General features: G+C 45.1%; 1 protein-coding gene across 1 annotated transcript; it reads right to left on the reverse strand.

Annotated features, from left to right (window-relative positions):
- Window positions 1-1,253: 1,253 nt before the first annotated feature.
- LOC102819235 lies at window positions 1,254-19,587 on the reverse strand. The gene is made up of 9 exons (XM_006876153.1): window positions 19,429-19,587; window positions 15,525-15,602; window positions 13,994-14,116; window positions 9,322-9,434; window positions 8,754-8,897; window positions 4,086-4,304; window positions 2,505-2,687; window positions 2,004-2,137; window positions 1,254-1,398 (listed from the first exon to the last, which is right to left on the reverse strand). The coding sequence occupies exons 1-9, from the start codon at window positions 19,520-19,522 to the stop codon at window positions 1,296-1,298; spliced, it is 1,191 nt and encodes a 396-aa protein (XP_006876215.1). The 5' UTR covers window positions 19,523-19,587; the 3' UTR covers window positions 1,254-1,295.
- Window positions 19,588-23,140: the final 3,553 nt, after the last annotated feature.

Genomic DNA, 23,140 nt, shown 5'->3' on the forward strand with positions numbered 1-23,140 from the left:
TTTACTAATGAAGTCCTGGTGTGGTGCTGTGGGTTAATGCACTGGACTGAAAAGTTAGTTTGAATCACAAGCTCACCAGCTGCTCCTTGGAAACCCTATAATGGGGTCGTTATGGGTTGGAACCAATTGGATAGCACTTCGCAACAATAACAATAAAGTCCTTGACAGAGTGTGCTGAGAAGTAGGACAATACGTGATTTAACATAGTACTGGCAAGTAAGAGAAACGGCGCATGGTAGATATGTCTCACATACACAGGCATGTTGAGGCCCACGTAGGATCAGTAACGCCGCACAACAAGGGGAGCTCCGGGTGTTTTATAGACAAAGATTAGGCATAGAGTACCGTTTTAATTCAGGTCTAGCAGGAATTATTAACAAATAAATGTTTGTTTACAACAATGTTGACTAAACAGATGTTGTTTCTCTTGGAAGGAAGGGAATATACATTTTGGAATGCTCATTTTAAATATGACCAGATCTCAATTTTGCTGGAAGGAACTTGAAACCTTCTGGAAATGGGGAGCCCTATGAGGAAACACACAGTACTTCCTGTCATATGCAAGTGATAGGGTTTTATGGCCATTTGAGCTTCTTTTTCTACCCCAAAGAGCTTCTTTGTCCCGATAGCAAGGGAGAGCCTGGGTCCAGATGAGGAGTCCTGGATTGACTCTTCCCACCAGAACCAGCACCTTGGAGAGAAGCTCAGTGTCTCATGTTCTCCTCTGGCACACATGCCCCGATCTGAATCTATGGTCCAGGAAATGGGAAGAAGGCAGAAATGCTGTTTGAAAGACCCAGGTTGAGGACAGGTGGTGGTGTGCCATATGCCATTTATGGAAAGAAAGCCAGGTGTATGTCCCTGTCACTCCAGCCAAGCCTTGGCTAGAGATGTGGCGAGGAGGTTGGCACCCAGACCTTAAATCCCTGGGATCTATAAGAATTGCACCATTGGCACTTGTGGAGTTGTGGGGAGGAGGTAATGAGGGTGTAGGCTGAGTGATAGAATGAGGGGGGAGATAAATTACACTACTCTGGTCTGAGGAAATGGCAGGGCACAATGTAACTCTCCCCACAAAGAGGTCTGACCCCAACAAGCCCCAATTCCAGCCATCCATAGATACAGGATAGGACAACATCAGGAACCGGCTTCACTTGGTGGGGTCGTGGGCTGGGAAGAGCACTCTTCAAGAGTGGCCAGTAGCATGGGGCCCAGGGGCACCTGAGAGTTAAGGTTATAAAGAAGGGGGACCTGCCACTCAGTCGCCTGCAGGACAGGACCAGGCCTGAGCAGCCCTAAAATACAAGCTTCTTAGGAATTTCCCATGGGAATTCGTTTCTTCCGAAGTGGCCATAGCATGCTGTCTTCTGGTAGATGGGCTTCTTCAAGTCCAAATCCCTGCACAGTCAGCAGAAGAAAAAGTCTTTGTAAAATGGAAGAGGAATTCTGTTGCCTTCTCTCAATTCTAAGCACAGGAGTGACTGGAAGAGGATAGAAGCCAAACCATATGGAACATGACCAGTCCCAGAGCAGTTCTGCCTCCACAGCCCAGGCACCCCTGGCTTCACTTATAATGAGGACACGGAGACTCAGAGGTTCCCACAGAGCACCAGAAGACAGGATTTGAACTCAGGCCTCCGTGCCTTCCTCCTCCCACTGTACTGACCCAGGTCCAAATCAACTGTGACACCACCACGCACCAAAGCAGGAAACACATGGGAATAAGAGCTCATGGGAACACACTTACTGACACCATTCTCAGCCAAAGGACTTGTAAGACCCTCCCCTTTCCCCCAACCCAGCTTCTTGTCTGTTCAGAGGTGCCCCAGAATCAGTGACTGCTAGACCACCAGGGATCTGCCTGGCCTCCTCCAACCCGAAGGCCAGACACCCTGCCTTTGGGGAATGTTTCTGCTGGCCTCCAGACTTGGAGACACTTCCAGGCTGACAGCCCTTCTGTCTGTGGAGCACTAGGCCGGGAGGGCAGCAGTGGGGCAGTTCACCTGACAATGACACCGGGCCGCAGGTCGAAGTTCATGTTTACTACATCCAGCAGCTCTCTCTCTGTCTTCTGGGATGTTCCATAGGTGAAGAGGGAGATAGACAGCGGCTCCGCCACACCGATGGCGTAGGAAACCTTGCGTTGAGAGACAAGTCATGGGAAGAGGAGCCTCTGCCGACCCCCACCCCACCCCATCAGAGCCTTCCGGAAGGGAAGCCCCCATCTATCTGCCTAGAGAACTCTGGTCGTTTTCCCAGTGAGCAGTTTACCCATGAGCTCCTCCCTCTCCCTTGAAGAATTTTTGTTTTCCTCCCCCCAGGTTCTCTGAACACCTGCCACATTGCCCAACACAATAATGCACAGGGTTACAGTTGGGCAAGGTCACTGGCTTTCCCACTAGGCCAACATCTCCTACTGGACAGACTGCTCCAAGCCCTCACTAGCAGGAAACTGCAAGGTCAACATGTGGGGAGCGGGCCTAATGCGCATACACTCTGCCTACCTGCACAAGCACTCTCCGACAGAGTCCAGCTTTCACCAGGGACTTGGCCACCCAGCGGGCGGCGTATGCCGCAGAGCGGTCCACCTTGGTGTAGTCCTTCCCAGAGAAGGCGCCACCACCATGAGCACCCCAGCCACCATAGGTGTCCACAATGATCTTACGACCAGTGACTCCTGCGTCTCCCTGTGGAAGGAAGGAGGTTCTCAACATCAGAGAACAATGTCTACAAGTGTGTTCCAAAGGCCTCTTGGCTGGGGTCAGCCCAGAACCAACCCTGGGTTCTAATTCCTGCTGGGCCACCAACTACTGAAAGCAGTCAGTTGGTGCCAAAGGAAGATGGGCCAGACATTCTCTGGGGTCACAGACAACTCCGAATGCCTTTGTTTTTATGAGTCTGTCATAGTAAGAAACCAAACTGCACTATACAAAATGACAAATACAACCCTGGGTAGTGGTGCAGGCAGACTGGTGCTATCACATTGCTGGGCAACACAGCAATTTCTACCCACTCTGTATACAGTTTCTGGGGAGCAGCTAATGAGTTTGAACCTCCAGCCTTGCACTTATCAGTCCAGTACTTATTCTAAAGCACCACAGTGCTTGTCATATAGCTCCACACCAGGACTCCATGTCATTAAAGGGTGGAGCTCTAGGTTAAGTGATCTGGGAAAAGTCTACATACTCTATCCCTCTCTTCTTGTTAAATGCTATTGAGTTGGTTCCAACTCAATAGAATTTCTGAGGAGCAGCTGCTGAATTTGAACCACCAACCTTGCAGCTCAAACCAACCTTTCAGTCCAGTGCTTATGCTACAGCACCACACCAGGACACCTCTTAAACGTGTCCCTCTTAAAGCTCCACAATTCATTGTAGCATGTCTGCAGCTGCTGTGTGCCATCAAGTCAGTTCCAACTCATAGCGACCCTGTATAGCATTTCCAAGACTGTAAATCTTTATGGAAACAGAAAGCCTCATTTTTCTTCTATGGAGTGGTTGGTGGATTTGAACTGCTGACCTTATGGTTAGCAGCCCAACGTGTACCCTACTACACCACCAGGGTTCCTTAACATGTAGGCTTTGAGAAATTCTGCAAGAAAACATTAGTTCTCCCTTCCTTCTACCTGTGTTTCTACAATAGCTTTGCTCACAGAAGTTGCTATGGGCTTTGTGGTAACACATCCACTGAGTACACTCCATAGGGTCTTCAGCCTCTCAGCAGCACTCCCTCACAGTGCTGCAAGAGATAGGGCAGCAGGTGTCCTCATATTAAAGTCCTTTGCCTCACCTTGGTGCCCATTCAGAGCTCATGCACAAATACCAAGTGATATGCTAGCACCTTGGTGAGGCTAGCAGGACCAGTTATGGGAAGGTATTCTGGCCATCTGGGGCATCTGTAGGGGAGGGCCCAGCAGCAAACACTAAAGGAGGATTCTAGGAACACAATCCCATTCCTCACCAACTGACTGAACATGTGATCAAGGCTAGATCCAATGATCGTACCTCAAGTCCACAGTCATCTCAGACCATCCCACATGGAGTACCTACAGTGGCCTGTGACCCAAGCACAGAGGGGCAACACACCTGGGGGCCGCCAATGACGAACCGCCCGCTGGGCTGCAGGTGGTAGATGGTGTTCTCATCCAGGTACTTGGCTGGCACCACAGCCCGGATCACCTGCTCCTTCAGGGCTGTGCGCATGTCCTCCAGTGTGATATCCTCATCGTGTTGCACGGAGATGACGATGGTGTGGATGCGCACAGGGATGACTGCACCATTCTGTTGTGTGTACTGGACTGTCACCTACCAGTCAGAGGTGGGAGATGTACTGAAGCCCTGACCTGCACACGACCACCAAGTGCAGACATCAGAGGTCACCAGAACTTGGGTCCCCAAGTAGCCTCTTGCACACAGGTACTTCAGAAAGCTCACAAACACACACACTTTGAATATCTGCCCCATGCTAGAGCTAGTCCAATAGTTTTTAATTCCACAGAATCTATAGTCTTAGGCGCTATAAAGTTGTTTCTCAATTTATGATCACTACACATCCCTTCATCTCTCATACTTTGGACATATTGTCAGGAGGGAACAGTCACTGGAGAAGGATATCATGCTGGGTAAGATGGAGGGTCAGAGAAAAAGAGGAAGACCCCCAATGAGATGGATCAGCCAGGTGGCATCATTGATAGCATCAAGTGTGGCAGCAGTAGTAAGGTTGGCCCAGGATCGTACATTGTTTCGTTCTGCTGTGCATGGGGTTGTTATGAGTCGGTTCCGACTAGATGGCACCTGACAACAACAACACACATCCCTTGCCCTCTACACTGAATACAGGACTACTAACCACAAGGTTGGCAGTTCAAACACATCAGCAGTTCTTGGAAACCCTATTCAGGATCGCGGTGAGTTGGAACTGACTCGATGGCATACAATAAACAACCACCCCACCCTACCCCACTCCACTCCCACTTTTTATCTCAGAGCTTCTATAGGCCCAGAATGTCCCCTGGACAAAGACTTCTCTAGGTATCCCTACCCTAGCCAAGAAGCTCAAGGGTCCATGGGTCACACAGACCTAATGTCAGTGGTGGAGGGTTCCAGATGTATGTGGGGCCAGTGGGCCTGTCTGTTGAAGGGACGGGTGAAGGACCAACTTTCGATGGTCAGAGAGAGCAAGGAAGACCAGATTCCCTGGAAGGAAGGAATCTTCCGTGATGCCCTGTAGGTTAGGCTGTCTGAGACATCCTACCCATTTAATGCACCACTAACATTTAAGCCATCACAGTGAATTGTGGCCCCTACATTACAAATTAGAAAAATGAAGCTGTGGTATGTAAAAGCGTGTGTCTGACGTCCAACCACAGTTCAAGGCCAAAGACAACCGAGAGCCTGTGTCCTCCTCAACACAGCAGACAAAGTTTCCTTCCTGGGTCTATGCTTCACCCCACATCCATGAGCCTGTATAGGTCAAACGCCATAGCCCGGTTTATCTTAATAACTAAGGTTGGCAGCTGGGCACCCTCGTGCACAGAGTGGAGTGGAGAATGGGATGGCAGAGAACCTGGGGAAACAGTGAGCATTGACTAAGCACTTCCCATGTGCTATGAGCAGTGTTTCCACTTCATTTTATAGACCAGAAACCTGAAGTTCCAGAAACTAAACACCTTTGTCAAGGTCGCATAACCAGAAGATCACACCTGGAGTTGCGTGGGCTAGTAGCAGAAGTCTGCCACTCCAGACCCAGAGGGATGTGCTGGATCACATATCCCATGCTGCCCAGGGGACCCAGAACATGTGGTACCTGAGGAGTATAATTATGGCAAGATAGCACCAGTAGGACACTGCAATGGGTACAGGACTGCTCCCTACAACAAATAGTATTTCTCTGGCACTGTGACCACCCAAAGCCCCTCAGACTGCCACCAGTCAGATCTGAGTTTGCATAAGACACACACTGTTTCTTGGCTGGCCCAAGAGCAGTGTGGGTGAGTTAAGGAAGAAGGAAGAGAAAGACCCCTACCCACACAGACATCTGTGGGCAGAGAGCAGCCCCTACATGCTGGGCTAGGCATACACAGGACTGGGTGTAAGACTTCCAGAGGGGGGCTGCTAGAGGTTGTCAGGTCAGGTCTTCATAGCCCAAGAAGCTGTGGAGACCCATTCACTTCTCTGCTTAGACAGCACCTCCCTCTTATAGGCAAATCCCTCACAGAGCCACCAACTGGCAACAGAGCAAAGGGCCACAAGCATTGCTTTTATCTCACTGCATCTACAAGATGTGTGTGTGTGTGTGGGGGCGGGAATGTGTGGGGGGAAATAGCATGGAAAACACAACTCTGAGCAGGTACAAAAATAGCCAGCATATCGTCACCCAATTCCCAATATCAGCAGCAAGAATTTGCTCAGGTGAAAGGCTCTGGTGATGGAAAGCTTTTAAAGGTCGAGCCAGATTTCTAGCACTGCTTCTCACACATGGTGCTGTGGGAAGTAAGCAAGCTGGCCCAGGGTCCTAGAGAGCCTACAGGTGGACTCACACCCCTACTCAGCCAGCCAACTAGTCCGGGACGGTCGGCCAGCTGGCAGGGAGTGAGGCAGGCTCTGGTACCTGAGGGAACATTTGTGGGAGACCTTAGTGTACTCTTGCAGGAAGAGAAGCCCTAAAAGAGCCCATTCTTTCCTCCTACCCTTCTTCCCTGCTTCGTAGACTTGGAAATCTACATATTAAAAAATCGATTAATAAAGGAGATCGTTTCTATGTTTGTTGGTCTAATGTTGCTGTTGTTATGCTTAGGTGCCATCTAGTTTGTTCTGACTCATTGCGACCGTATGCGTAGCAGAACAAACACTGCCCAAAGCTGATTATTTGTTGTTGTTATGTGCCATCGAGAAGCTGATAAATGGGTAGAAAAAGGAATGATCAACTGGCCCTGCTCACTGTTCGTCCCTGTTCTCAGGTCTCCTTTTCTATGAATCCCCACCCTTTTTCTACTTCCAGGTTAGAGCCTTACTTGAATTGTGGTGGTACCAAATGAAAGAGTTGCCAAGACATGGGTCTGCCCTAGCCTGCAACTTGGGGTCACGTGAATGGCACACCTGCACTTCCTGGACCCAAGCATAGCTCTTGTATCACTTCTGCCCTACATGTGGCCTGTGCAATCACATGCTCAATGTTGAGCTGTACAGCCACATATGCCAAATGCCATATGAGGGGTAAGGCGAACACACTGTCTGGTGGTGGCAAACAAAATGTCCATGAAGAAGGGAGAACTGTGCTGACCACTGAAGGGCAGGCGTGGACCTGAGAAAGACTGAAGCTAGGGAGAAGAGTGGGAACACTAAGAAATAAGGGGAGCACAGTGCAAGAAAATAGGCCAAACAAAACTTAGAGGATGGGAGACGGCACAGAGGAAGGAGGACCATGAAATGCTTTGAATAGCAGAATGACAAATGGAGATTCTTTCATAGGAGAATGGGAGAAGAAGGAGGACCATGAAATGCTTTGACTACCAGAATGACAAATGGGGATTCTTTCACAAGAAGCAGAAAGTGGTGGAAGATTAAGAGTCTGGTGGTGGCAGCGGTGAGGTGATTGTGTGCTGTAGAGGTGATGTCTAAGTCATAGCGACCCTGCATAGTGTTTCTGAGGCTGTAAATCTTTATGGGAGCAGAATGCCTCATCTTCTTCCTGCTGGTGGGGTCAAACTGCTGACCTTACGGTTACCAGCCCAACTCAGAACCCACTATGCTACCAGGACGCCTAAGATACAGAATAGGCATCAGGAAGTTACAAATAAAGCCTGCGAGAAGTAAGAGGAAGCTCCCAGAAGAGGAAGCGGGAACTGTCAGGCATGTGAAGGTTCCAGGAAAGCAGGAGAAAATTCTGCAGGGAAGGCATGATTCACAGGACAGTGGAGGCAGAGTGGCTGTGGCAGGACTGAGAAAGCGTACGCTACCTCACTCTAAATGTTAAGTGACCGCAGTGGCATAAAACAGGTTTGCAGGAGAGAGAAGAAATGGGACTAGTGCGTGAGAAAGGCTTGCAGATTGAAGATTTGGTTACTGAATGTGTGACTGGAAAACTGGACCCCACAAGTGCGACAGAGAGAAAAACATGGTGAAGGAAGTGTCCAGAACTTGTGGAGTTATTTGTTGGCGGTAGAAGGAAAGGAACCAAGAGGAAAGGAGCCATTGGAATCATCAGGGGTCAACAGGGCAAGGCATGTGAGGGTAACAGTGGAAAAGAGACCACTCATGTGCAAATGATGGCCTTCAAATGAGACTCCAGTGTGAATTCAACACTGCAGCAAACTCAAAGGTTGGGACCATGGGGACCAGGAACTGACAGTGCCAAAGTAGAGCTACTTTATGAGAAGCAAAGCTAAGAAAAGGAGTCACAGTGAGACCCAGGCAGCACAGACAGCCTTGTTCATGAAGTGGGTCAAACCCTAGAAGCGGGGTAAGAGTAAGTTTGTGGCAGAAAATAGGGAATCACTAGTCAGCATATGTTAAGGAGGCAAAACACCTAGAATTATTCTTTCAACTTCTCTGTATTAATTTTTTTTTCATAATTAAATCTTGAGGAAAAGAAGTTAATAACTGAAAAACTTCCAAATAGTTCTTTTTAAAAACTAATGATTCTTTGAGTATCCAGGCCACACACTTTGATCTGAAATACGTCAAGAATCCAGAGCATCTGTCAGTGCTTGAAGTTTATCTAGAGTTCTCTGAGTAGCAAAAGAAGACATTCACCTGTGTCTTTGAGTCCGGCCTCAGCCAGGGTAGGACCCCGGAGCGTCTCAAATCTGCCATCTGGGCATTGAGCTTGTGAGCAAGAATGATGGTGAGGGGCATGCACTCCTCAGTCTCATCGGTAGCATAGCCAAACATCAGACCCTATAAATAGTTGGAAGAGAGCAGGCTGATCAATACCCATTTCAGAACAGCAGACATGCAGCTTGCTTCCAGGTTAAAATTTCACTTCAGCAAGCACTGATTAGGTGTCTCATAAGCACTGGGCCCCTGTGGAAGGAAGACACCATCCCTGGACCCAACTCTAGAAGAGGAGATGAGCCAAAATCAGGCACTAGTGGTCATAGCCTTCCATGGCCAGGCCAAGTCCTGAAGCCACCCTAATGAAATAGGGTGTCTAGCATGTCCCAAGTCTGGCTCATGGCTCCCCATGTCTGGCTCAGACTAGGATAAGGGTCTACCACAGTGTGACCGACCCCATTATTCCTGACATTCACACAGCATCAATCTGAGACGGGCGACTCCACCGTGAAGGCCTGACACAGCTCCATGCAGAATGTGTAGGTACCTGGTCACCTGCACCAACGTCCTCTTCAGTTTTGTCTAGATGAACACACTGTGCAATATCAGGGGACTGCTGTTCCAAAGCCACCAGCACATTGCAGGTCTTGAAGTCAAAGCCTGGACAGTGGGAAACAAACCTGTGTGAGCACTGGACTGCTCTCCCTTGGGGACCCAGGGTTGGGTGGACAGGCTCTAACTAGTTAGGTCTGCCTAGGCCCAGAGTGGATGCCCAGGACAGGGAAGAACACAGTTCCTCACCTGTGTCTACATAGATTTACAGCACAAAAGACAGGTAATGCCAACACTGTTCTAGGTGAAGAGCAAGTGGGTGACATACGGTCCCAGCCCCTCACCCTCAGTCTCCTCAGAGGCTCCTCTCCAGATCCAGTTAGAGTGTCAATGCACAGAGTTCAGAAGCCCAGAAATCTGCTTCATCCACACATTCAATGAGCTGAGCAGATACAATGCACCCACATTACTCAGAAGGACTCTGCAGTCAGCACCTAACCCCTAAGATGTACACAGGAGCAGGGAAAAGAAAGATTCAGGGTTCCAGCCTGTCCCTAAGCACGGGCTCATAGGTAGAAGTCTCTCCACTCTGGTTCAGCATGCAGAGGACGGGATCAGGGCATAGTCCCCTCAAAAGGGCCTATGCACAGAGCGCTGATCAGCCGTTGAGCTCTGTAGCAGACCAATGGGACCATATGAACACACAGACATCCCATACACAAGGCCAAGTACTAGTTGCAGGCTGACTAACTGTGCACTGAACTACACAGTCACCACTTTCTACTCTCCTATTCCCGAGTGGAGTCCTGGTGTGGTGTTATGGGTTAACGCACTAGACTGCAAAGCCGTTTGAACTGCAAAATCGGTGGTTCAAGCTCACCAGTCACTCCTCGGAAACCCTAACAGGGTCGCTATGGATCGGAACTGACTCAACGGCACTTAACAACAACAACATTCCCGGAGTGGCATTGTAGGATTAGCATTGGATTGTTAACCACAAGGTCAGCAGTTCAAACCTGCCAGCTGCTCCTAAGAAACCCTATACAGGTTTGCTGTGAGTTAAAATCGATTTGACAGCACTTAACAATAACAACAACAATCACATTGTCAGAATTTTCTTACTAAAATCAGATCTAATGTATTATATATATACATGCTTCGAAGACTAAAGTAGACACTCCTCAGAAGAATAATCTATAGCCCTTGCCTCCTGATCCCAACCAAATCCCTTAAATTGCATCCCCACACTATTCTTTTAGCCAAAATGAAGTAAGGATCAGCCACGTACAAAGCACACTTCTTCACCTCCACCGTATGCTAATGCATCTCTGCCTAGATACACCTCTCAGGTTTTACTTCACCAAGGCACATGGCCTGTGGCACACAGAAATTCAGTCAGTTACCTGGCTGGCTCCCTCTCCTTCTCCCTTCCTAGAGCACATCATCTACTGGGATCCTCTACTTCAAGCAAAGCAAATGCTATTCTGGAAAATGATCTACATGTGTGTGTGCACAGAATGGTTTTTCCTGGTAGAGTCAGGAGCAGGCTCTGCATGTGGACATGCCAGGAAGTGACTGCTTGGGAACAGTGTGTTTCTTCATGAACACTCCCTATGTCCTGAAGAGAATTACAACTTGCACTGACTGCCTCTCTTTGCACATCTCATTATCTTTGTCTTCTCAAACTACCCTTTGAAATTTTCGGTTCAGTTCATTATTTATTATAATGAAATGTGCGAAGTCCTGGAACTAGGAAACCAAGAGGAAAGAACACACTCAACATTTCTCAGGCTGAAAATTTTGAAGAAAAATTCATGCCTCAACTTGAAATATTGAAGCATTCATTCTAAGAGCAAATATCGAATGATGCAGAAAGCATCACAAGAAGATGGAAGGTATATACAAAGTCACTGTACCAAATTGAAAGGTTTGATGTTTAACCATTTCAAGAGGTAGCATATGATTAAGAGCCAATGATAGTGAAGAAAAAAGTCCAAGGTGCATTGAAGTCATTGGCAAATAATTGATGGAATAAAAAATGAACTATTTCAACAAATTAATGCAGTCCTGGAGATACTCACTCATCTCTGCCAAGAAATTTGGAAGATAGCTACCCAGCCAACTGATTGGAAGGGATCCATATTTGTGCCCATTCCAAGGCAGGCTACCCAATGGAATGTGACAATCATCAAACAATATCATTAATATCGTATGCAAGTAAAGTTTTGCTAAAGATAATTCAAAAACAGCTGTGACAGTACATCGCCAGGGACGTGCCAGAAGTTCAACTAGAGTTAGAGGAGGACTTGGAACGAGGGACATCATTACTGATGTCAGATGGATCTTGGCTGACAAAACAGAATACCAGAAAGATGTTTGTCTGTGCTTTATTGACTATGCAAAGGTGTGAATTGTGACAAGCTATGGGCAACATTGTGAAGAATAGGTATTCCAGATCACTCAATTGTACTCATGAGGAAACCGCACATAGACCAAGAGGCAGTTGTTTGAACAGAGCAAGGGGACACTGAATGGTTTACAATTAGGAAAGATGTAAGCCAGGGTTGTATTCTTTCACCATACTTATTCAATCTGTATGCTGAGCAATAATCTGATAAACTGGGCTATATGAAGAAGAACATGGTATCAGGATTGGAGGAAGACTCATTAACAATCTGTGATATGCAGATGATTCAACCTTCCTTGCTGGAAGTGAAGAGGACTTTAAATACTTACTGATGAAGATCAAAGAGCACAGCCTTCAGTATGGATTATATCTCAATGTAAAGCAAACAAAAATCGTCACAACTGGGCCAATAAGCAACATCATCCTAAATGGAGAAAAGACTGAAGTTTGCTTGGATCCATTATCAACACTCATGGAAGCAGCAGTCAAGAAATAAAATGCCAAATTGCATTAGGCAAATATGCTGAACAAGACTTCTTCAAAGTGTTCTAGAGCAAAGATGTCAATTTGAGGATTAAGGTGCACCTGACCCAAGCCATGGTATTTTCAGTAGCTTCATAAGCATGTGAAAGTTGAACAATGAATAAGGAAGACCATAGAGGAATTGACGCATTTAAGTTACAATGTTGGAGAAGAATATTAAAACCACGGACTGATCAAAGAATAAACAAATCTGTGTTGGAAGAAGTCTCTCTCACCATCTACCAGTAGCTAGAATTCTCCTGCAAAGCCGGATGGTGAGACTTTGTCTCTCACAGTTCAGATGTATTATCAGGAAGTACCAGTCCCTGGAGAAGGACATCATGCTTGGTAATGTGAAAGGACAGTGAAAATGAAGAAGATCCCCAATGAGATGGATTGGCAAAGTGGCAACAGCAATGGGCCAAGTGTAACAACAATTGTGAGGAAGGCGCAAGACTGGGCAGTGTTTTGTTCTGTTGTGCGAAGGGTCACTATGAGTTGGAGCTAACTAGATGGCACCTAACAACAACACTGCTTCTCTTCCCAGAGCTTCTTGGTACACTCTGAAATACACGCTGTGTACTCTGGTGAATCTAACTTCTTGTGAGACCTTTGGACCCTGTCAGACTTTAGCTGAACTGATGTTCCATGTATCTGTGTTTTCTCATGTGGACTGGACTCTCTCACTCACAAAGGGGGAGGTGCTGTCATTTTTGTCTCTGACCTACAAAGATGTTATATGTCACACCTAATGACCAGTAAGTAACAAGGGACAAAAATTAACAAATTAAGATAGTCCAGAAAGGCCACTCTTCACTACCACTGCTTAAGTAAGTGAGTTCAGGAAATTCAGAGCGTTCTGAGACCCAAAAGGAAGTTTTCTTGAAAACTTGGGACTACTAAATATCTAATGCCAGACATCATCATGAGAATTTAAAGAATTGTGGCCTGAGCCCATCTCAGGAATTCCCTGGACCTCTGTGCACACAGGTTCTCAGCACCTGACTCTTCGGATACTTTCCCATAGAAGTCCTGTCCCACTTCATGGCCCTTAGTTCTTCCCAACTCTCACCAGTGTTCCTCCTCAATTCTCTGCCAGGCCTGTTCCTCTAACCTGGCTTCAAATCCTCCACTTTGGAGCACTGGTGCTAACACTGCATGCCCTCCCAGAGCTCAGAGACAAGCGTGACCTGGGCCATAGTCTGGCGCATGCATCTGCTATGATACCGGTGTTGGATCATACCATCTTTTCTGCTTATAATGGGAAGCATTTAATGGGAAGCCTAAGAGTCCCCAACCTGGTCTGCCACTCAATGATCATGTTACCTCATACAAATTCTCTACCTCTTCTACTTCTTCATCTGCATAATAAGTATGCCAAAGTTTCTAGAAGCACTAAACAAAGCACCACATACAAAGAGTATGTATGTCCAGTACAAAAATAATGTTCCAACAGAAAGCAACTTCCTTTCCTCAGTGCCTCTTTCTCTCCCAAAAGCTTACTAACACTAAGACAACAGAGGTCTCCTAAATAAGACCAGTGCAACAGTGAAGGACAGGTGCCAGTTCAAACAGGCCAGTGACTTCTATGGATGGGCAGAGAGTAGGGAGGAAGCTTCCTATCCGGGTACTATTTGCTCTTCCACAGACCAGGAGCTCAAATTTGATGTGTGTTGAATAGGTGGTCTCTCTCATAGAGCCCACGACTCATGCTGACCCAGAGGCCTTGCTGCCCTACCTTTGGCAGAATCATCGTAGCCAATGTGCTTGATGGTTTCTCTCACCACCCGCTGGTAGTCAATCATAGCGACGGAGGTGATCTCCCCACACAGCAGCACCATGCCCGTCTTACACACCGTCTCTGCAAGGAAAGAGAGAGGTCAGGGGGCACATGCCAACAAAGGAGGCTAACATAACTAGACTGTTTACAGCACTGATAAAAAGGACCCATAGGGATCTAATGAGGAGTAAATTCTAGAATGAACACAGTAATGTGAAGAAAATGATAAATCCCAGTACTTAGCACTGATTGTTTTTCCATTGTTGCCCAGAGAGCAATGCTTTGGGAAGAACTGGTCTCACTGGAGTTTTCATACTAACACTGGGTACTTGTGTGATCTTGGACAAGCTATTGAGTCTCCCTAAGTCTTTTTCCTCAACTGTGTGAGGACTAAAATGAGACAAGGAGAAGGCTTTGGGTGGGGGGGATCCTGACAAAGGATTCAGACATATCAGTCTTCCCTTTATTTACAAAAGGTATATGGGAAAGGGTGGTCCCTATAGTTTGCCACCTAGATGAGAAAACCACCAGGGAGGGAGGCTGGGTCTCTGTTTGACAATAAGGAGAATGGAGATCAAGCACTGAGCCCGGCATTCCTCAGCACCCATCATGATCCAATCAGAAAGGTGACAGGCTGGGCCTGGTCACCCCCCTGGAGCCCTTTAGGCTTTGTGTCCCTTACTTGGCTGTTGTTTCACCTGCCAAAGAGCTTATTCCCAAAATAAAAATGGCAGTCTCCACCAGTGTGCGTTTCCATGAATCAGTGCATTATGAAGATGTGAAAGAGGATCTCAGTGCTTGACTTTAACTATAAGTCCTCTTAGGAAAGCTATTGGTTAAATTAAAAACAATTGGTGAAGATATGTCCTCCTGCTGCTGTTCAATAGAAGACAAATTAATTTAAAACCTAGTCGTGCCACAAACCAGAAAAGAGACCAAGAAAAATAGCCAGACCTCTGTGCAACTACCAAAAGGGAGCCACTCAGCAGCTTCCTCTCTTCCTCCCCAGTTCTCCTATCTACTGTGAAGAGTTCTTCTAAAATCTCTGAAAGCTTCCCCACTCCCAGGGAGATGAAGTGTCAGAAAGACCAGGCTCCAACTCAGCCATCTACTATTTGGGATTGCTGCTATATCTCCTCCTGGTGTGGCACTGTAGGATCAGCTCTGGACTGCAGTTTAAACAGTTACCACATGCTCCTCGGAAACCCTATGTAGAGTCACAGTGAGTCAGAATAGACTTGACTGCACTTAACAAGCATATCTACTGCCAATCTCTTGCCAAATTAACTACCAATTTGTTTCATGATTAGAAATGGTCTTCACTCCCTTTCATTCAATAGGAACTGTCAGGTAATTAACAAACCTACTGCGGACCAGCAGACACAGATTTTGAAAACAAGGCGTACAACTCCATGTTCCTAAGCTCATAAAAAAGGTTTCAACCCCACCCACTTAGGTCTCCACCAGGTAGGAACCAGTCATTTCTCACCACAGGCCACCTTGGCATTGGGGTCTTGACTGAGATGGGCGTCCAGTACTGCATCACTGATCTGGTCACAGATCTTATCTGAACAAGAAGAAAATGTACTAAAACATTAGGTACAACATACCAAGGACTTTAAAATGATTAGTTACATTGTCAGTTTATGTATGAACTCTACCTACCTAAGAGGATACTTTTTTTCAATATAAAAAACTAGAAGTACTGAAATTTTATTTCTTTCCACTCCTGTGTAAATTTAAATGTATATTACGTCATTGATTTGTATAAAGACACTCCTAAATTAGTTCTTCTAAGAATCAGAAGTAATTTGCACACATGCACAAACACAAACACACATAGATTTTTGCAACCAAATTGTCTCCCATTCCTTAATATATTTCCTTCAATTCTAACATTTATACAGGGTCCCAAGGAGCTCTGGTAGCATAGTGGTGATGAGTCGGGCTGCTAACCTCAAGGTCAACAGTTGGAAACTGCCAGCCTTTTCAAAGGAGAATGATAAGGCTTTCTGCTCCGGTAAAAATTTACAGCCTCGGAAACCTTAATACAGGGTTGCTATGAGGAGGAACTGAGGCACACTACCACCACCACCACCATACAGGGTCCCACTAATTAACAACAAACAACTGTTGAAAGGTCCTGGAAACAGAAGTTAAATTAGTTAATTATATCAGTATAATCAAGTACCAAATCATAGAGTCACAATGGACAAACAGATGTAACACACTTTAGGTTCCACTAGACACAATGCATTGTTTATAACTCGCTATACACAGTTCATGCCACCATTCAAAAGCAATCTACAAAAGAACTCCTACACAATATCACTGTTCTACAGGACATTTAAGTGTCTCTCTGATCCTCCCCCATGGTCACTTGACCTTTTGACACCAGATGTCCTGATAGCTGGGGTAGACTTCATCAATCATGATGGGAGTGGAAAGGAACCAGTAAGAGCTGGGATTTTATCTGATTCTTCTAATCTCTACCTTTAAAGACACTACATGGTCTAGCCTGCCCATTTAGTGGCACTGTGGAGGGAAATGAAATCATTCAGGATTGGGATGATGTAAACTGTCAGAGCTCAGAAATAAAAGTGACCTTTATTTACATTTCAAGTGTTCCAGTACATACGGAGTCAATTCTAATTATTAACAAGTTTTAAAATTAAGACTCCAGATCCAGAATCAAGCAGTTCTGCTCTCAAAAGTACATAATAAATTCTATAATTAAAGATGCTAATGCCAATTAGGAGTCCTGGTGTGGCACTGTGGGTTATTGTGCTGAACTGCAAAGTCGCTTTGAACCACAAGATCAGCAGTTCAAGCTCACCAGCCGCTGCTTGGAAATGCCACACAGGGTCACTATGAGTTGGTACCAACTCGACAGCAATTGACAACATCAACAACAATGCCAATTAATCTACCATTAAATATTAACTCTCTAATTTTGTCTTCAGAAACGGTTAACTGCTTGAGTTTTTGTTTTGGGGTGTTGGTGTATGTGTGTGTTTAATCTCTCCTCCTGCCAATGGCAAACCCAGGTTGTAAATTTAGGTTTATCTCATTATGGTGATGGTGGTGTGCTATGGAGTCGATTTCAACTCATAGTGACCCTGAATAGGGTTTCCGGGGTTTACAGAAGCAAAATGCCTCATCTTTCTTCTGCAGAACGGCTGTTAGTTTCTAACTGCTGACCTTGAGGTTAGCAGCCTGACTTACAGCCACTATGCTATCAGAGCTCCTTGTATACCCTACCAAGGAGAAACACCCACTGCTAAAATATCCTAAAACAGATATATGATGGCCACTCTAGGGTTGTTTCCATCACATAACAACAAGAATCGGGACTCTTAGGAGCTGTTCACATACTGATCATGGATGTTCAAGAGATAGAGTCCGCATGCTCCCAAGCCTCTTAGAAAAAATGCAACAACTGAGGAGAAAGCTGGAATCAGGTAAAAATGTCTGGAGCCTAAGGGGCCACTCTGAGCTGGTTTTTTAGACTTTCAAAAATGTTCTCTATATCACTTGATGGGCCTAATAGCCAATCATTGATCTTCTTAGCAATTAAAATGGAAATATTTATTTTATCTTTATGATGGGAAGGAATTCAGTGATGAAAATAAGCCTTAGAGGAAACTAACTTTCTTGGACAGTTAACTTATAATGGCTAGATTGTTATTAGATAGAAAAGAAGTAACTGATCAGCTTAAATTCTAGTTTTTTATCCAATGAACACATTGGTTTTGTATAAAATGGTCCATGCTTGGGGCAATTGGCCATTGCATGCTTCTTTTTTCCAGGTGGAGTAAGTTTTTCTCCTGATTTATAAATGGCCTTTGCCACCAAAGAACTGTAGAGAAGTGTGAAACATAGTTAGGTATTGAGATTATGATTATCGTAAACCTAGAACTTTCATCAATAAAGTTGTATCTACTGAAAGAGTCTCTTTACATTTAACTGACCCATGAGACTGCATTGTGCACTGTGGGAATTTTAGCAGCATTTCTGGCCTCTATTCATGAGAATGTATGTAGCATTCTGCTCCCCACAGTAGTGACAACTGAAAATATTTCCAGAAGGAGGGGAATGCAAAGCAAAACTGACGGTGGTTGAGAACCACGAGATGGACATGGAGATGTCCAAAACTGACATAAAAAGTCTCAGAGGAAAATATCTTCAAGTAACAACTAAAACAAGAAGATTAACAACAACAACAACAACAAAAGTCAGGCTTTGGAATTGTTGTTGTTGATGTGTACCGTGTAGTTGGTTCCGACTCATAGCCACCCTGTACAGGGTTTCCAAGGCTATAAATCTTTACGGGAGCAGAAAGCCTCATCTTTCTCCTGCAGAATAAGTTTCCCTAAACATCAAATGCTCATATGCATTTTGAAGACATTAAGGGTTCTCCTAGAGCTGTGGCTCTCACAGTGAGGTCCCTAACCTCATCAGTACCAACAGGGAGCTTATTAGAGATGTACATTATATGCTCCCACCCCAGACCTTCTGAATCAAACCCTTTAAGTGATTCTGGTACATACTGAAGCATGAGAGTCAGTATCTGAGGAATTGAGGTTCTGAATGTCTGACCAAAGTCCTTGCTGCTACCAGAGAAGACCCTTTCATGTTCCCACTTCATTGTCCACCTACCTATCAGGGGCAGAAACTGCCTGATTTTTCTTGTGCCTCAAGAAGCCATCTATATTTCCCTTAGCTCTGGTAGCGTAGAGGTTATGAATTGGGCTGCTAACCTCAGGGTCAGCAGTTCCAAACTACCAGCTGTTCCACAGGAGAAAGATGAGGCTTTCTGCTCCTGTAAAGAGTTATAGCCTTGCAAACCCTGTACAGGGTCACTATGAGTCAGAACCGACTCCACAGCACATAACAACAACAACAATATACCTAAGACTTTCAGGACCTAGAGATCTGTCACAACACCAATTAGAAGCACGGTAGATCACTTCCTAAGTGCCTGTACTTTATCTTAAAAATTTAGTGACCCATGGCCTTGTGTAAGGGAACAGTTTCTGTTGACATAAGCTGCTCAGTGATAACAGATTAAGGCTACACTCAATAAATAAGTAAATAAAAAGTTCAGATCCTAGACTACATTTTGTATGTATGAAACATTAGTCGTCCACGGCTCACCATTGCAGCCCTACTATTGTGAGATACTGACAATGGGCAAAAACTATTGACCTCAGCTTCATTAACATACAAATCTATCATTTGCCTTAACAGATGACTGGTTCATAAAACTACATATTTTTAGAATGATTAACACTTCAACGTTTCTCCAGAGATTCTTCATGCTAACAAATTCCTTCCAATGACTCTACTCAGCATGACTTCTGAGTGCAGTCAGCCCAGCTCAGCCTACTCACCAGGATGCCCCTCTCCCACAGACTCAGATGTGAACATGAAGGCGCCCTCTTCATTCAGAGAATGGTCACACAAACCATCCACCGGCCCGTTCATCTCTCCCCACTGCTCCAGGCAGCTTCTTCAGAGCACTGGTTCTAATGCTGTGAGGTGGCCTGAGTGAGTTCTTTAAACCCAACAGACTCCTCTTTGTCAGAGACACAAAGATGACTCCTGCTTGACCAGTTGGAGCACGTGAGGGTGAGGTGAGAGTAGGTGGGAAGGAGGAGTCGACTGAACACAAGACGTCACCACTCCTATATATGGAAAAGTGAAAGTACCTGAATAATCACATGTGGAAACTGGAAGAGTCCACTTCCAGGAAGGGGAGTCTCCTTACCTTGAAAAGTGCAAGGCCTACCAAACCCTGGGACCAGGTAAAGAACACTGTATGAACTGATCTGAACCGAAGCTCCTGTGGGACTCTGCTTCAGCTCTGCCATGTTGTTGGAGAATTAACATTCCCTTGAAGGGAGGGTTTCTGTGGATTTAAGGAATACTGTTTCCCAGAGACACAGTTTAGGCTAGGATTGCAACACACCGTGGCTTTTGCTGTTGGGTCCTCATCCTTTCTCCTCCTTGGTCTGGACTGTGTTCTTTCTTCCCTCTCTTCTACCTTCTTAGAGCAGGAGCATGTACTTGTGTTCAGAGCCAACTTTGATGTTACATAACAGATTTACCTTAGAAGAAATGTTTTGAGTCCATATTTTTCTGCTAATAGAATTCATCTAAACTGTCAACTTCTCTACAATGTTGGCAGTCACATTAATAATTGAGATGTTAATGAATATTGGACAGGTTACTGAGATCAAGGTTTTTTAGAAAAGGACTTTTGAGAGACAGACTAATTCCAAGAAAGTGATCAGAATCCAGTTTTTTGAAGCTTCCAGGTGATAAATGAAACATCTGCATATTCATTCTCATACTCTCCCCCCCCTTTTTTTTTCACTAGAATAGGCCCATTTCCTTATATATATATATTTTAAAATTTTAAATAGCTTACATGGGAGAACATCAGCTTGACACCATCATTTCATTGCAATGATCACATTTCATTGCAATGATTGCAATCTCCTGCATGTATCATCATTCAACAGTATTTGTTTTCATTCCCTTTGTGTTTCTATTTTTGGGGTGGGTGGGGAGATGTACACAAACACACTCAGGAATATATAATCATTTAAACAAGGCACATTCTGCAAGCCTGCCTCCTGGCCACCAGCACTCAGTCCCTCTCTTTCCATGAATCTAGAGTTCTCAGCTACTCCCTCTCTCCATGTCCCCATCTCTGCCTCCATCTCTGTGTCACTGCTTCCCTGGATAGGGTCCCACATTCCTCTTGTGCTCTTCTCCCTTAATGGTCCTAGGGTCCTCTTTTCCAGGATTGTAAGATTAACTACTCTTCCCTTTTGTTACAAAACTTCTGCCTTTACAGTTGTGACAATCACAGTCATGATAACAATTACTCACTGTTGAGTCATAAGAATCTTATCCAAATCTCCTTTCACCAGACCCATCTAGACACAATGAAAACTATTCAGTGGGGACTCTACCTTCCATTGCACACTCTTAATCATTCCTCTATTCTTGATAAACATACTGAACTCCCTGCATGATGCTTAGTTTGACCAAGGGAAAAAGTGAAATAGATTGCATCTTTACCAGCTAATGCCCTAAACAACAGTAACCGTCACTTCATTCTCTGTCACTCTTGAGATCTACCTTCAGGAAATTGACATGACAGAGAATGAGAATGGGTGGAAAACACAATTCTCACTAGAATACAATAAAAGACAACTAACCAAAAAATGTAAGGAGCTCTGATAGTGAAGTGATTACAAGTCGGGCTGCTAAACTCAAGGTCAGCAGTTCAAGACAACCAGCTGTTCTACGGGAGAACGTGGAGGCTTTCTGCTCCCGTAAAGATTTACAGCCTCAGAAACACTATGCAGGTTGCTATGAGTCAGAACTGACTCCCTGGAACAACAACAAAAACCAAAACTCTGCATCAAATGATGGACTGGGGGAAGTGAAAGGCTGGATGCAACTAACACTTTTAGTGACCAAAAACCACTCTGTGTTTATGACACAATTAAAAAAAAAATTAATTTTGACACAGATTCTGGTGTACTAAATCTTGAGTCTTGCTAATTTGGTCAGCAGTGGTAGTACTGTCCTTTCAGGAGTTAAAACTATCTGTAGGTGATCTCTTCTGGGATGAAGTAAGGATCTTTACACACACATATCAGAGCCATTTAGCAGTCAGCTGAAGTCTTCGGCACAAGAATGCTAAAAGTTCAGAGAGGACAAGGCCACAGTAAGGCATAGACAAATGAGGGATCAAATAGGGACTTTAGACAAAACAGCCTTCTCAGGGTCAACACACAGGACTCGCTCCTGTTTGCACTTAAAATATTTCAACATCACTATCCCTTTGTAAATTTCTTCTGGGTACATTCATTTCAAACCTGGAGGCAAGATGAGCTAATGTTTAATTTGAACTGTAGACCAAGGCCATCCTAGCAGTTAGAAGAATATTAGAGCCATTATTTTCTAATGTGCTTTAAAGCAAGGTGAAGTTTATGTAGCAAGTAATCATCAAGATTCCTAGAGTTCACAAGAAGTCAGGAAACTAAGTAGCCTAGCTGCCTTCTGAATTCCAAAATAGGTAACAGTATTATGGGGTACAAGTTGTCCTGGACAGAGGAGTGACACTTTCAGAAACTAGAGCAGGATGCCTCTGCACCTTGGACACTGATTTAGAGAGAGGGAATGATCTGGAAAGCTCTTCACTTTCTCTTGTCTGAGTTCCAGCTAACATTTTGCTACGTATCAGGCCACCTTATAGTCTCTCAACAAATAAATGCCACAAGGCAGAACATAGAATTGGGAATGTAGGCTTTAAGGCTGGAATCTCACTGATGCTCTCCATAGCCTGGGACAAGCCTTCAAGCTTCTCTAGCCTACTGCTTCCCACTGTAAAAGCCAGTTAAATAATTGCCGACTCACAGCCTTGTTGTGAGAGTGACGTGAGGTTATTTAGATATGATAAGCATTGAGCATAGTACTGTTGTTGTTGTTGTTATGTGCCGTGGAGTCGGTTCCAACTCATAGCGACCCTGTACAGGGCTTCCGAGGCTGTAAATCTTTATAGGAGCAGAAAGCCTCATCTTTCTCCTGCAGAATAAGTTTCCCTAAACATCAAATGCTCATATGCATTTTGAAGACATTAAGGGTTCTCCTAGAGCTGTGGCTCTCACAGTGAGGTCCCTAACCTCATCAGTACCAACAGGGAGCTTATTAGAGATGTACATTATATGCTCCCACCCCAGACCTTCTGAATCAAACCCTTTAAGTGATTCTGGTACATACTGAAGCATGAGAGTCAGTATCTGAGGAATTGAGGTTCTGAATGTCTGACCAAAGTCCTTGCTGCTACCAGAGAAGACCCTTTCATGTTCCCACTTCATTGTCCACCTACCTATCAGGGGCAGAAACTGCCTGATTTTTCTTGTGCCTCAAGAAGCCATCTATATTTCCCTTAGCTCTGGTAGCGTAGAGGTTATGAATTGGGCTGCTAACCTCAGGGTCAGCAGTTCCAAACTACCAGCTGTTCCACAGGAGAAAGATGAGGCTTTCTGCTCCTGTAAAGAGTTATAGCCTTGCAAACCCTGT

The sequence above is a fragment of the Chrysochloris asiatica genome, unplaced genomic scaffold, assembly GCF_000296735.1.
Source record: "Chrysochloris asiatica unplaced genomic scaffold, ChrAsi1.0 scaffold00357, whole genome shotgun sequence".
In the NCBI taxonomy this organism is placed as follows: Eukaryota; Metazoa; Chordata; class Mammalia; order Afrosoricida; family Chrysochloridae; genus Chrysochloris; species Chrysochloris asiatica.